Source organism: Clytia hemisphaerica, unplaced genomic scaffold (assembly GCF_902728285.1).
Source record: "Clytia hemisphaerica strain Z4C2 unplaced genomic scaffold, Clytia hemisphaerica genome assembly, whole genome shotgun sequence".
In the NCBI taxonomy this organism is placed as follows: Eukaryota; Metazoa; Cnidaria; class Hydrozoa; order Leptothecata; family Clytiidae; genus Clytia; species Clytia hemisphaerica.
The window spans coordinates 124,689-140,734 of record NW_027103638.1 but is presented as its reverse complement, the minus strand read 5'-3'; the positions used below and the strand labels follow the sequence as shown (position 1 = coordinate 140,734).

General features: G+C 35.3%; 1 protein-coding gene across 1 annotated transcript; it reads left to right on the top strand.

Annotated features, from left to right (window-relative positions):
- The first annotated feature begins 10,180 nt into the window (after positions 1–10,180).
- LOC136802826 (uncharacterized protein MCAP_0864-like) lies at positions 10,181–15,982 on the top strand. Its single transcript, XM_067059589.1, has 6 exons — positions 10,181–10,758; positions 12,289–12,372; positions 12,553–12,606; positions 13,338–13,436; positions 13,893–13,947; positions 15,914–15,982. Exons 1-5 carry the CDS (start codon positions 10,181–10,183, stop codon positions 13,912–13,914), a joined length of 837 nt encoding a protein of 278 aa, XP_066915690.1. The 3' UTR covers positions 13,915–13,947; positions 15,914–15,982.
- The last annotated feature ends 64 nt before the right edge of the window (positions 15,983–16,046 follow it).

Sequence of the window (16,046 nt, the reverse complement as noted above, 5' to 3'; positions counted from 1 at the left end):
GGTACGAATGCCCCTAAGAAGGCCTTCGGCCTTATATTGTGACTCTCAAGCTCCAACCCTAACCCAGCGTCCGCGGATTGGAAAATTTCACTTGCATCCTGGAGTATGATATCGTTTGCCAACCGTAGCAATCAAGGTAACTTTTTCCAATCGACGACTAATCGATAAATAATCGATGGATTGGATATCGTTTGATTTCAATAATTGATACCTACATGATAGACAGAATCGATAATCATTATTTTACGGGAAGCTCGATGGGCTATCAATTGTTTTTGTGATCCATTTTCCATCGATTTATTCTTAAGATGTTCGATTGATCACAATTGACAGCCAATTGAGTTCAAACGATTAAAAAACTAATCTATTACATATCAGTTAGAATAGTCTTGATTATCGAAATCAATCTAAATCCAATCAATCGGTTGGTTACCAATGAGTCATCGATTGATATTGAGCCTGGAAAATGACAAGTATTAACACATCGCACCTACCTAGTAGCTAGCAAAAGGTAACTTCTCTATCACTTATAGATTGACACCCCCTGCCAGCCTGCTATAAATTCTTCTGTGGAATACTTAGTAAATGATAATCTGTCTTACAACACAACTTAATCAAATATCGACAAATAATTCTACTTGTAAAAATGAAGATCATACCTGTCTGTGTTGTCTGTATTATTGTTGTTGTGTGTAGTGTATGTTCAAGAGCAACTCTAATTGTAAGATTCCTATCACTTTATTGGTGCATTACTAACTACACAAACATAAAATACTATGCTATTGTAAAGAAATATAAACCTCTTTAAGTACTCTAAAAACATCAAAAACATGATAAAAATACAAAAATCCAGAGCAAGTCTGACAACATGATCGAATCCGCCATTTAAAAAACCCAGAAAAAACTAGCAATGTTTACGAATGCTTGGTTCCACCTACCTAAGCACTTGCGGAGTGGAATCATTAAATCTTATTTTAGCGAGTGAGTTCATATTTTAGAATCTTCGAGAATGTTCTAGAAGTTTCAACTACTTTCGTTTTCTAATTTTTTTTCCGATGACACCACCGCCGCCGCGAAAGGCTATCGTAATACTTTCGCTATGCGAAATTAACAAAAACAAAAGTTTTAGAAAAACGCTCTAACACGTTCATTTATAAAAAAACGTAGTATCGTTTAGTATGTTACGCATTGAATTTCAGAAAAAAATTGTCTGTAATGTCTCCTCTCCATCGTTTTTTTTTTTTATCTATAATATATAGGTAACACGAACAAATAATACAAAACTAAAGGTTCCTAGCCTCCCGCAAAAGGACCACACCAGATCATACTCGGGTAACTTAATGCATGTCCCAAAATGCATTAATTTTTCCGCCCCAGTTCCAGTCCCTAAACCATAACAAATTATACATTTTTGGAAGCGTATTTGGATGTAGAATACCGTATTCGGTGTAACTTAAATTCTATCTCAGCAGAATTTGAGTTTTTTTAAGAAAACGTGATTATGACGTCATTATTTATGACGTCATAATTTTAAAAAGTTCAATATCTCAAGAACTAATACTCAAAGCTTTATGAAATTTTGACCAATGATAGAACTCATCAAGAGGACGAGAATTCTTTTTAAAAAATTTGAAAATTTGCTGATGTCAGCATTTTATTGCAAAAATTCGAATTCTTGCAATTTCTGCTGACGTCATTAGTTTTCGGAAATACTTTCAAAACTTTTTGAAACATCTCAATGTACTTTATCACTGGTCCAAATTTCATAGAGTTTTGATTTATATTTCTCGAGATATTCAACTTTTTGTATTTATGACGTCATCAATCATGACGTCATAATCAGGTTTTCTTAAGATATCTCTAATTATACTGTGAAAGAACTTAAGTTACACCGAATACAGTATTCTACATCCAAATACGCTTCCAAAAATGTATAGTTTGTTATGGTTTAGGGACTGGAACTGGGGCGGAAAAATTAATACAATTCTGGGACATGCATTAAGTTACCCGAGTACCGCTAGGAGATAGGAACCCAAACTAAGCTAACAATAATCTATTAAATGAACTAATAAATGGGAAAAAAAACTAACTACAGAGGATAAATACTAACAGAAATGAAAACAAAAACTAAAAGAGCTAGGAGAGTAGTTGGAGTAGACTAAAATAACGGTCCCCTAAAACGTCTTGTATCACAGATAAATTTTATCGTTATACTCAATATATCATGATTTTGGATAATGCTAAAATCGGGGTCGCCATAAAGAAGTATTCTACACAATGCTTTGAGATTAAATGGAAACAAGGTTATGTCAAGTTGAAGAAGGCTGTCGAACATAACAAGTCTGTTATTGGAGTAATCAGAGCAATATGCATTAGGAAATGTTGTGTCGTTTCAACAGAATTACTTCGACAGTTGCAGAATGGGTCGATTGTGTCTGCAAAGTTATGTCTAAATTTGTGGTCCCGAATATGACTGAAACCAACCCTTAATCGGTTAAGTAGAACCACGCCATCGTTGTCACTAGCCCTGAAAACTGGGTTAGTGCAAGGTCTTAAAAATTTAAGAATCGCTTGTTTGAATAATGAAAAGAAGGAAGATTTTCGCCCAGGTTGTTCCATTCATTGATGCAAAAGGGAAAAAAGGAGGCACGGTAACGTTCAGTCCTACAAAATGGTGCCTCAAATGGTGGTTGTATCCTCCGCCCTGCCCTACGTTCCTCCCCCCCTCTTTGGGGAGGAAGAACATTTGAGAGATAAGCAGGTGCAAAGCCATTGATTATTTTATAAAAGTATATTAGTCTTCGACTTAGTCGCCTGTCCGACAGGCTTTCAAGACCTAACTCAAGATAAATTTTTTCTCTGGATGTTCCTCTGAAACATCCAGTTATTGCAAGACAAGCATCATATTGAACCGATTCTAGTTTTTCAGAAAAAGTGGAATTATCTGGACGATCATACACGACATCTCCATAATCTAGATGTGGTGTAATATGGGTTTTAAATATCGTGACTAGTCAATCCCTAGGTAGGAATGCAAGAAGCCGACGAATAAGACCAATACCTTGATTGGCTTTTTTAATTTTTTCATCAAGTTGACGGTCAAAAGCCAGCTCTTGATCAAGTATGAGACCAAGATGTTTTTGATAATCTTGTCGAGCAATGGCTGCGTTGTTAAAATAAATTTCTGGAAGATCAGGTAGATTTATCCTCCGAGTGAAGTACACTTCAACAGCCTGTTTAGAAGAATCAGGGTTGAAGGTCATTTTCCATTGATAAGCCCACTCACTAACCTTCTGCATGTCACTGTTCAATTCGTTTGAACAGCGAATATGATCAAGGATAAGGGAGAATATTGACGAGTCATCAAAACAAAATTTTGATCATGGAAATAATTCCTTCAGGGAGGTCATTAATATATATCAGAAAGAAGAGCGTTTAGGTACAGCGGCCAAGACCTCCGTCCAATTGGAAGCTTGGCCATCAAGAACCACCCGCTGCAACCTACCTGAGAGAAAATTTTGAAGGATTGAGAGAAGGTGCCCGGACACACCATATGGCTTAAGTTTGAAAATTAGCCCATCATGCCAAACTCTGTCAAAAGCTTTGGAAATATCAAGAAATACTGCACGAGTATCTAGAGGTGGATTTGAATCGAAACCTACCAGGATGTCGTGCGTTATGGACAATCGTTGATGATAAACAAAAACTCTCTTCTCTCCTTGGATTTTATTAACGAAGAAAAGGTACTCCGGCCGAGAGTCAATAAAACGGGGTTGGTAAAAAGAAAAGAATACTGTAAGTTATGAATTATTTATCACTTTCCATTAAAAAGAAAACGAAAGTATTTGTTACCATTACATGTTTTTTTAAAGCATAACGCTTATAAGCAAATGAAGGCTCAGATTTGCAGAATTCCTAAACATAACATAAGCATATATGTCAGCCTGAAATATTTTTCCAGTTGTCATTTTTATCTGTTTAAAAAGGTTTGGTAGAGGTCAAGTAAAAAAAAGACTTTCCACGTTTTCCTTTCCACTGCTCCCAAAATCTCAACAAATTTTTACAAAATATCACTAAAAACTTGGTTCGAGGTGAATCATAAGCATGATTCATAAGCATATAATAAGCATAACCTATATGCCTGGATGCTTTGAGAACTTAAGCAAACACGAGCCAGACCAAGACGCATACACTTACACACTATTATTCACTGCATATTTTTTTACAAGCAACCAGTAGCAGCCTTAGGCAAGGAGCAGCTGCCGAGAGATGCTAATGAAAAAATATTGGTTATAGGAAAGTTTTGTCTTAACTTTGGTTAGTGAAATGTCAAGTAAGTAATATATCACCTTATTGGCAATGATTATACGGTCAGCCTGTGCTGTTAGCCCAGGGCGCACTAGGGTTGCGGTCTGACAGGGATGTTCCGCCCGACTTTATTAGTACACTTTGTGTGAATTTTACGACCCTTTTGGGACTAATTTGACCACATTTCAATCTTTCTGGGGCATCTCTCTATTTTTCCGAACCTTAGTGGGACTGAAATTAAATTTTCTGATTTTTCCAACCCTTAATGTGTAGTCCAAAAAGGTACCCTTAAGGGCGGCACACTCCATTTGCCTAAATACCCCCCATTGGACTCTTACCTTACCTTCTTAGTACCTCGACCCATACTGCCCTATTTTTGACCCATCCTGAATACTAAGTCAACAATTCTTTCTTAGTCAGGGTGTAAGCGGATATATTCAAAATTATTGAAAACTTAAAATTACGAAGTGACGTTTTTTAATGGCTTAATCTTTAAAATTCTTTAAATAAAATACCTCCAATCACCCCGAAACGCGAACTCTTGGCTACCTCTCTGGTCATCTAAATTCAATCGGTAGCTTGCGCAAAGCCGAGCAGCGCGTAGTCTCAAAGCCGTCAGGCTTTCTTGTTTTAATTTGAACACCTGCGTTTTGAACACCTGCGTTTTTAACACATCCTACAGTTGACCCTATTGCCTGCATCTTTAGTTCCCTAAAAGTAGCGAAAATTCAATTCAAGACAAAGAAGATAAACAACGTATTTTGCGTTTAAAGATGTTATATTTGCAAAAAAATAGAAGTTTGTTGGATGTTTAGATGCGTAGACGCTTGAAGAGTTGCTCAAAGTCTTTATCGTCACTTTCGTCATACTCAACATTGGACGAAGATTTTCTCTTTCGTCCTTTTGAGACGTTTGATTTAGCATCGTTAAGTGTTTTATTGACATAGTCGGTAGGTGTGAAAAGCTTGTTGACTTTGGTTTCTCCTGAGCGGACATCTGATGAGATTGTCATTTTGGTGAGCTGGTCTGCTAAATCTTTGAAGACTTTGTCATCTGTAGATTTGTAGACTGTTGATTCACCCATTTCGACACGAGGAAATGAACGTTGTTGAATGAGATCATTCACGTTTCGGCGTTTTGCTTTGATAACAGCACGAGCCTCAGTAAAAGGTTTTGATTTGAAAACGGCCTTCTTGTATGAAGCTTTCAGAACACGGTGATACAGTTTCAAATTGATTTGAGAACGTCCAGTGTTTAACTTCTTTATGTTTGAATCCTCCAATGCAATGCCATTGCACGAGGATTTTGGATTTTCCGATCTGATGAAATTCATCTCGGGATTCAATTTTTGAATGCAAATCGACAACAGATTTGCGTTTCACGGTGAAAACTTTTGCACGAGTGATATCGACCTTTGTCTCAGAAGCAATCTTGAACAAAGATTTACTCGAAGCATTCGAATTTTCACCAAAGACTTTCATTTTACTCAAAATACACATTTTTGCAAGACTTTCTGCGACTTGATTCGACAGAAGAAATATTTGAAAAGAACTTTCTGAATTGAAAGAAGACAATTGACGTCAAATATTTTCACGAATACGTCAGAGGATGATGTTTTGAACATTTACGTAACGATTTATCTCAAATTTGTCCAGATTTTGGTGGCTTCCAAAACTTTTACAGCAAAGAAAGTTTTTGGACCTACCTCGGAGACAGTGGCGTTATGGCAGGGGGGGCCTGCCCCCCCCCCAGCGGAGCTTTTTTGAAGGGGCGCCGAAGAGCAAGGGGCGCCAAAAGAGATTTTTTTAACGCCTCAATCTTAAAAATCATACTTTATACGCCTTTAAACTGCACCCAAGGACCAATTTTACTGAGATAGTTTTAAAATACTTGCAATTTTTTTCGCTCGCTTCGCTCGCAATACAGTTAATTGGTAACTTCTTTGCGATCTAGCTAATTTACAACTTTTTTGTGTAAATTATAGCATTATTAAAATCTAACTATGCGCCCCAAGACCAATTTGCTGACAACAATATTGAAATCATAAAACATCAATTTTTTCGTTCGCTTCGCTCGCATTACACATTGTTTCTTTAAGTTTATTATCACTCTAGCTAGACGATGTTATCGTCCGTTACATTGATAGTAAAGGCGGTAAAATATGGTGGTATGGCGTTATGGTGGTACACGGAAAAAAAATCGGAAGGAGAGTTTCAAATATTGTCTAATTCTTCATCTGTCGTCCAGTCATCAGACGATATGGACAGAGAAGACGTGTCTTTGGTCTTTGTCCTAGGTTTTCAAACTAAGCGAAGGTTTGTTCTAGGGCTTCCTCTTACATGCCAAACGAAATCATAATTTTTTAAATTCATTTTTTTTTCGCCTTTTGGCACATATCTTTAATAATTTTTCTTTCGTTGATGGTGATGTAATGCTAAAGCCACCAATTTCGTTGAATCGTTTCAGCTTAAGCAGATTTTGCATTATCCGTTCTTTTTCCTCCATACTTTTTAAGATCAACTTGATTGGACGCCATTGTAGCCCTCTTCTATGGCGCGCCAAAGCGGAAATAAATACTATCTCTCATTTCGCGACACTACCTTTCATTTCACGACACTGTCTTTCACTTCGCGGCACTATCTTTCATTTTGCGACACTATCTTTTATTTCGCGACACTATCTTTTATTTCGCAACACTATCTTTTATTTCGCGACACTATCTTTATTAAAACGACACTATCTTCTTTAAAACGATACTATCTTTTTTAAAACGATACTATCTTTCCAAAAAAAAAATTATCTTAATTGAAACAATACTATCTTTTTACGGGATACTATCTTTTTTATGGAAGCCGAGAAGTGCCATCGACAAACAAATATTTAATTTTAGAAAAATAAATTTCAGAAAATAAATTTAAATTTAGAAACAAAATATTTAATTTTAGAAAAGTAAATTTAAATTGGGAAAAAAATATTTAATTTTAGTAAAAAAAATTAAACTTAGGAAAATTATCAATTTAGAGAAAAAAATTTAATTTTACTTTAGAAAAAAAAATTAAAACCTTAAAACATACCTTATTGGAACTACTTCTCGCGGGTTTTAATTTTAGCGCTTTTCGCGGTTTGTTATGTACATTAATTTTTGTTTGTTACCGAAATCTAACGCAACCGTTACCTACCTATTTATGACACTCTACTTTTATGCAAAAAATCAGAAAATTTTTTACCTACGTTGTTATTATGGGAAAAATGTCAGCGGAAAGTGACGAAAATTTTGAAGGGGTGACGAAATTTTTCCCCAACAAAATTTATTCCCGACATTTCAACACCTGACCAAAACTTTTTTTACCCGATTTTTTTATTCCCGACAAAAAACTTTTACTCGATTTTTCCCGCCCCAACCAAACTTCAAATCCAAATTTTTTACACCTTTATTAACCGAAATTAGTGTTTTATAAACGTCGAATTACAAGATCTATTTTCGAGCTAAGTGAAGAAAACCATCTCATTTGGACAGTTTAGTCATGTGAAAGTGACTAACTAAATTGTAAATTCGATCTGGGAAAAGTGACGAATTTGAAATTTTGGTCGGGAGAAAGTGACGAAAATACCTCTAGGTGACGATTTTTTTCCCTGACGAAATAAAACTTCGACATTTTTTCCCCGATAATTAAAAGGTATTAAATATTGAGCAAATCCTGAAAAAACCGCATTTGTTCGCCCTTTTTGCCAAACTTGCCCAAAATAATTTTTTTTCTTCAAAATTCGGTTCTGTCAACTTGAATTGTTTGTGGATTGACATCTATGTGATGTGCAAAAAAATAATCTGGTCTGAACAAAAGTCAAATCCAAAGACAAATCCAGGAAGTATGAAGACGAAAGTTGTAAGTAAGTGTGCCGCCCGGGAGGAATCAGGCCAAAAAGTTTTTCTTTTTTCAAATTTTTTTCAGACGGTGGACTTCTGGTGTAAGCATGCACGGAATCAGGCAAAAAAGGTTTTCTCTTTTTTCTCTCCCAAAAAAATTTTTTTTCTTAAAACATTTTTTTTCTGAAGTGAACTTATTGTGTGATATTTTTTCTAAATTTAATTTTTCTTACTAAAATAAAATTAAATATTTTTTTTCTAAAATTAAATATTTTTTTGTCGATGGCACTTATCGGCTTCCATAATAAAAATAGTATCTTGTGAAAAAGATAGTATTGTTTCAATTAAGATAATGTTTTTTGGAAAATAGTGTCGCGAACTGAAAGATAGTGTCGCGAACTGATAAATAGTGTTGCGAACTGAAAGATAGTTTCGCGAAATGAAAGATAGTGCCGCGAAATGAAAGATAGTTTCGCGAAATGAAAGATACTGCCGCGAAATGAAAGATAGTGTCGCGAAATGAAAGATAGTATTTATTTCCGCCATACTCTTCTGTTTTGTCCAATGCGATGGTGGCACGGTTTGATATCTTGGACGCCAATCTTACCTCGTTCGTTCGTTCGTTCGTTCGTTCGTTTTTCTAGATTAGCTCATTAGTTGTTTCCTGATTTTTGGCGCAAAGATGCAAAATGATAATACCGAGTTTATGTATGTGTGTTTTTCAGCGACGGAGACGGTAGGTTCTAATTTGGCTAGATCCTGACCAGCTGAGGAAGACGGGTAAATCAGTACTTTTACCGTCCTCGATTTTGCGGGTCAGATGTGCGGGTTATTCCAAATCGCTTCTGTCACTTTACTGTCTTCAAAAGTGCAAATACATAAACTCGCTAATGCCCGAAATGTGACGGAGCAACCGGTTTCTGACGAGATTTCATCATTAGTTTTTTCTGATTTCTTTGCACAAAGACGCGCAATGCCCAAAAAGAATGAGAAAAATTCTTTTCCGGCCGAGAATGCACGAAGTATGCCGGAAATCGCCGTTTTTGCAGATTATCATTGGACTTTTTCTTGACATTTCTTCGTTTTTTCACACAAAAACATTATCAATAACAATATTTACCATCCAGCATGGTTCAATTCTCAATAAAACTGATTTTTGAAGTCGGATTTTTGAGAAAAAAAATTTCCGGCCGAAAATGCCAGAAATCGCCGTTTTTGCCGATTCTCATTGAACTTTTTCTTGATATTTCTTTGTTTTTTCATGTTTTTTGTTGCCTAAAACGATTTTTGGAAGTCTCCTTAAGAAGAAAACAGTTCGGAAAGAATTTAAGGTTTCCGAAATACGGAAGTTTTACGAGTAAATACCGAAATACCGAAACATTTTTAGGCAATTCACCGTCACTGGCAATATTTCAAATACAGGAATACCGTACTTTTTTCTTAATGGAAAAAATGTTCTCCAAAAGAAAGAAATTTTCTTGAATCATTCATTATTACTTGTTTCTTGTCTCGAACAATTCGTGTCCTATCTCATTGTAGTGAAAAAGAACCGACTTTTCTTTAGTAAGGCAAGAAAGCCAAAAAGACTCCGGCCTTTCCAATTTGCGGAAAATCCAGCCATTCCAGGCTGAGGATTGTTCGTGAGGGCATTTTAAGGCATAGTAGGGGGATTTCTTTCGTCGCCCCAAACCATGATTGCACCTCTTTGTCACTATATTTTTGGCCTTTCCACTCTCTGGTCTGCGAATCTTCATAACTAATTTAAGATTAGTTGTTTTTACTTTGAAATTTTTAAGCGCCTGGTTAATCCCTCGAATGAAACGAATTTTCGTTGGGAATTCCATAGACGCTATACTCTCTGGAAAAATTCACCTCGATTTGTATAAATAACTGTGCTACTACATTTCAAAGTGAAAAAGTGAAAAATCACAGCGGAAAGCTAAGATCTTCTTCATATTTTGTGATTTCTTCTTAAATTAATTGAATAGTTAAATTATAAATTAAAGAATGGATTCTGATTATTCTGACAAAAGGAATTTGGCTCACAGCGCTAGTGGGAGGAATGTGCACAAAGTTGCTGACGATCAGCAAATTACCAAACTCAAAGAAGAACATCAAAAAGAGATTGAGAAACTCAAAATGGAATTTAAAATTCAACAACTGGAATCTGAAAACGAGAAAACGTTGAAAATCATGCAGCTAGAAAAAGAAAATCAAACTTTATCTCATCAATTTGAGATGTTCAAATTAAAAAATTCTCGTGAATCTCAATCAAGTCAAGTTCAAGCCGATCAACAACTCCAAAAACAGAAAGACGAACTGCGAAATAACTTGGTCGAAAAGGAGAAACAATTAGTAGCCAAAGAGCACGAAATGGTTCTGTACAAGAAAGAACAAGAAAAGGAAATAGTAGTTAAAGAAAATGAATGGAAAATGAAAGTGAAAGATTTGGAAAACGAACACAAAATCAAAATCTTACAAACGGAGACAAAATTGAACGATATGGAGAAAGAAATGACAGAGAAAGAAGCAACTGTCCAACATTTGAACGGTGAAATTGAAAATTTGAAAAGGATCATTCAAAGGCAAAATATGACGACGATCGATTGTTTGGTTTGGGGAGCAGAATATTTTCACGAAGGAAATAAATCTTCACTTTTGTACCCTTCTTATGGTCACTGGTACAAAGCAATTTCCGCAATGATGGGGAATAAAAAAATGTTCAAGACGGATAAATATTTGTTCATGAGAAAGGAATTCAATAAGGGCGTAATCGTCTGGATTTCGTGAACAGAAAAGACAACAGTTACGAAGAAGAACCTGCGGATTTTCTAGTTGAAGATTTGAAAATTGCATGGTCAACTGCAACCTTCTTTCTTCTCCATACAAATGATTTTGAGAAATGTTTAAAGTTTAAACAAAAGAATCAGGACACTTCTTATGAATATTGGCGTGTTGGTAATGTTTCAGAAGATTTTTATTTCGGTGATGAACAATCCGCAATTGTTTTTGGAATTTTGAAGTGAATCAAATATACCAAAGATTGTATACCGAATAAAACTCAGTGCCACAAAACATTTTAATCAGAAAGATTAGGCTTTGATCGTTTTATCATTTGTAAGTTCATTTTTGAGAACAGAATTTAATCAGATAGGAACAGTACCCAATTGGCACATCACGTTGTTTTAATGTTATTTGAACGTTAGGGACGTCAGATGGACGTTATCATGACGTTCTGTGCCAACCGAGTCATGAAAACATGGAAATCCTTTTGGACACCCTTTGTCAAAGACCCACTGGAACCCCAGCTTCACTCGAAAATTGCATTCCAAAACCATTCCCACTTGATTTGAGAACCTGAGAACAATAGAACTTCTATCCCCGTTGAGATTTCGATTGAAATCTTCATTCTCACTCTGGGAAATTCCAAAACCATTCCCCACCACTCTGTGAAGAGGCTCCTTCGGTGCTATGAGACAAGGGTGTTTTAGTGCCATTTGGTACCAAAATACCGAAACGGTTGTATAAAAGGGAAGACCTGAGAAATCTTACTACATTTTAGTACTAAAACTAGCAATTTTATTATTCTTAATTTTTTCTAGAATACCACTTCTTCATAGTGGGTGCACTTTATACGAAGATTTTAGTATCTTTAGATTTTAGTACAGTATGGAAAAATTTTCTCCAAAAGGAAGAAATTTTATTGAATCATTCATTATTACTCGTTGCTTGTCACGAACGATTCGTGTCCTACCTCATTGTATTGTGAATGATCCTACTTTTCTTCAGGAAGGCTAGATCGCCAAAAAGACTCGGGTCTTTCCCTGTGAGAATTTTGAAATATAGTACTATAGTGAAATATAGTCAAAAATAAATTTGACACAGACTTTAATTTTATAAGGGGAGATTTGGGTTATTTCTGAGTTGATACCCTATTTTACCGTGTTGACTTTTAATTTGTGCAAAATTTAGCCATTCCAGGCTTAGGGTTGTTCTTAAGATTTTTGTGGCTTTTTTTAGCCTAATTGTTCTTATAAAATTGTTCTAATAAAAAATAGTGTGCGATACTTTCTATCTTGATAATTAGCAAATGCGTATTATGTCTATTCTTTCAGATGGATTACACTGGAGACGTTTAAAAACCTTCAACAGAATTTATCACAATGCTTGGACGACCCAAGTGTCTTCCACGCCACAAGGTGAGTTATTCCTAATAATTAAACTATTACAGTTTAATTAATTCCCTTAATTGCGGTTAGTAATTTTTTTACCACAATTGAAGGATATTCTCATTTAGTGGATAAGATCGTTTCCGAAGTGTCTGTAGGTCTCGATTGCAATTTGTTAAAAAATTCACTTCTTTCTTTCTTTCTTTATAGCGTATCTGACAAGATCAAAGAATGTTGTAAGCTTTTGAACGTTCAACTGTACAAGTAAGTTATTGGGCTGTTCCATTAAATTTCCATACAGGGGAATGACGAATCTTTCCAAGTCAAATAAAGATTCTGTGAATAACCCCGAAAATGGCAAAGTTAGAATGGAAAAATTATTTTGTACCTTAAAGTGAGGGTGGACGAATTAACATAAGTATTTTATCTTGGAAATTTTAGAATAACTTTTAACCCTGTAAAAATAAAAAAAATACTCTTTTAGACCCCCTAGAAATACTTCTCGGATTACAGCCCCCTTGAAATGTTTGCCCGCCTGTCTGTATGGAGGTAAAAGTGGAATGGCCCATTCTCCCTATTCTCCGCTCCTTTGTTCATATAAGTTTCTTTGCTTCAGCACATTTGAGGATAAGTTCCCAAAAAAACTCGTGGTGGTTTTAGACAACTCACCTCTTAACTATTTGATGCTTCATTAGAGTCTTTTTAAATCGAACCTCTACAACTCGAATTTCCCCTTAAATCGATCAAATTTTCTCGTCCCTTCAGGTAACAATGCCTTACTACCCTTACTCCATAATTCTGAATTTTCCTTAACTCAAAAAAATTTGTGTTCCCCGTGAAGATTCCAGTTATAGAGACTCGACTGTACAATCGAAACAATTACAAATGAGACAAGCAAAGTGCAATCAATTTTATGAATTTTTCTTCGTGTTTTCCTTACTTTCAAAGGAGAACAGTACCTTCTCCAATTATGAGTTTTTTTTCCTCTTCCGCAGAGTGAAAGGAGCCAACGCAGTGTCCATGCAAGAACGAGAGCAGATGGAAAACGAGGCTAGTGACGTCATGGATTCTCTTTTCATGTTCATGGAAGACAAGTTAGTACTCAATCCTTTTTACTTATATCGGGCTTATATCACTGTTCAAGATATGATCCTCTGCAAAATGGACGTCCCGTCACTTTTATACAAATGATAGACTGCAAGTGCATATGGTAGAATAGCACAGATAGGTTACATAGTTTCCTGAAGTCGTTGTAGAGGTGCATATCTTGAATTAAATCAGTGTAAAAAGTTCTTCCGTCTCAGATGGATTTCCCGTCTCGGCGAAGTAGAAAAAAGAAGACTTTCCCTCTCCAAAGTCAACAAAATTCTGCCAGTTTGAAGAATCTTGCCTAATTTGTTGCATTTGGAGAGATCTTTGGCTTTTTTGAGAAATCGGAGACTCTTTGCTGACGCTTCTGAAGATACATCATTTGAGAGATACGAGTTGTCTGAAGGAGTGGTTGTAATTTATCCTATCTGAACATGTATATTATTGTTTTTGCTTTTCAGTTTTCCAACGTACGCGAAATAACGTGAAAAGCCAGTTTTGAAAAGACTGTTGAAGGTAATGCTTTTTCATGATCATTTTCCAGTGCTTTTTAGAAATTACTGGTGCTTTGAGTGGAGTCGATAAAGTCGATATTTTACGTGGATAGTTCAGTACAGTAATCTAGGACTTTAAGACAGTCTTTCATTTCTATTCACGGGATCCACGGCCAGCCTGCTAGACCATCTATAAGCTGAACGGAACATTGGAAGGGGCGAAGATTCGAACTGGGAACCCCTGGTTTCAGGCGCTGACGCTCCGAACACTCGGCCATCGCTCCAGAAAGTGATGGTCTTTCCTAAGCTTTAGCTTACACATGTGTCTACCGAAGTGTAATCTAATTCACGAATGATTATTAGATATTAAGCAGATATTCGACAAGAAAAATTGGTTATCGAAAATTATTCAGTCGAGCTTGATGATATTCGATGAAGCGAAGCTTCGAAGTCTTTATTCAATGTGTCAATTTCATTGTTTTTTGGACCTACCCCGGTGGAGGTCCTATAAATTAACCTTTGTCCGTTCTTCCGTTCGCTCGTTAGTTATTATCTTTCCTCATGATTGGCTTGTTAGTTTTTTCTGATTATTTGCACAAAGATGCCATAACTATAAACCCTCGAATGTGACGGAGCCCGATTTTCAAAAAAAAAAAAATTGGGGCAAATTTGGGCTAAAAAACGGGTTTTTTGGACTTTGTGAAAAATTAGGTTGTTAATTTTTTCTGATTTTTTGCATGAAAGTAGGGTACCATCGTAGGTAAAAGATGGCTTAAGCAGATTTTTGCAAAAAAAATTTGTTGGCTCAAAAAACGCATGTTTATCTATAAGAATCACTATTAATAAGCATACATCAATGTTCTTAGTCAAATTACTCAATTTTTTTATGGGATAGATGTTTTTTTTGCTCAGGAGGGCTTACTTTTAAAGAACATGTGTGTTTCGACATGAAATTTTGGTTGTTTGGCGTGTTTTTATAGAAAAACTGGCCAAATTCTATATTTTTTTATAAGCACGTCATTATCAATTATTTAGGTATTAGCTTTTCTCGGGATTGGCTCTTTCTTTCTTTATGATTTTTTGAACAACAAAGATGCATAACTATAAACCCTCGAATGTGACGGAGCCCGATTTTCGAAGAAAAAAACTTGGGGGCAAATTTGGGCCAAAAAAAGGCTAAAAAATGGGTTTTTTGGACTTAATGAAAAATTTGATCATTGATTTTTTCTGATTTTTTGCAGGAAAGTAGGGTACCATCATAGGTAAAAGATGGTTCAAGCAGATTTTTGGAGGAAAAAATTTTGGGTAAATTTCAGCTAAAAAACGGCTAAAAAAAGGGTTTGTTGAACTTGTTTTTTCTGAATTTTTGCATGAAAGTAGGTTAAAGATGGCTCAAGCAGATTTTTGTAAAAAAAGAATTTTTCAGCTCAAAAAACGCATATTTATCTATAAGTATCACTATTAATAAGCATACATCAATGTTCTTAAAATTGCTGAATTTTTTGATGAGATATATATTTTTGCTCTCGAAGTCTTGAATATGAAAGAATATTTCAAGAGCATGAAATTTTGGTTTCTAAACGTGTTTTTTTTTATAAGAAACAAACGACTAATTTTAATAGATCGTCACTATTTGTGTTCTAAACGATTGTTTAATGGTCACGCTTATGTAGATATCAATTATATATGTGTTAAATGCATAAACAGGTAGGTCCATAAAAGTATTACTTGTTCGTTCGTAATTCTCCAGTAATTTTTAGTTTCGTTTCTGTAAATGATTTCTAGGCGAAAATCTGACGAAAATGAAGCGAAAAATCCACCCCAACTTTACTAAACTCTCTTCTGGATTTCAAATTTTTTTTTGCAACTTACTACACTTAAAACTGAACATATCAACTTTGAAATGAACGAAAACCGTTTAATTATACAAAGCTCATTCTTATACTAACATTTCGTTATATATAAGCGTATTTCATCTTCTCCTTTAGAGTTTAAACATCATCAAGAAGTTAGAAGTACCCGATCAAGTGATTGAAAGAAAATTCCTGGATTGTTTCTCAAAGGTAAGAACAAAATTATTTCCATCGTGCTTCTGATTTACATTCCCGCTCTTATTAAGAC

Coding starts and splice junctions, on each gene's coding strand:
- LOC136802826 (XM_067059589.1), top strand. CDS start 10,181: ATGGATTCTGATTATTCTGACAAAAGGAATTTGGCTCACAGCGCTAGT. Junction 12,607..13,337: donor TTGAACGTTCAACTGTACAA/GTAAGTTATTGG, acceptor CCTCTTCCGCAG/AGTGAAAGGAGCCAACGCAG. Junction 13,437..13,892: donor TTCATGTTCATGGAAGACAA/GTTAGTACTCAA, acceptor TTTGCTTTTCAG/TTTTCCAACGTACGCGAAAT.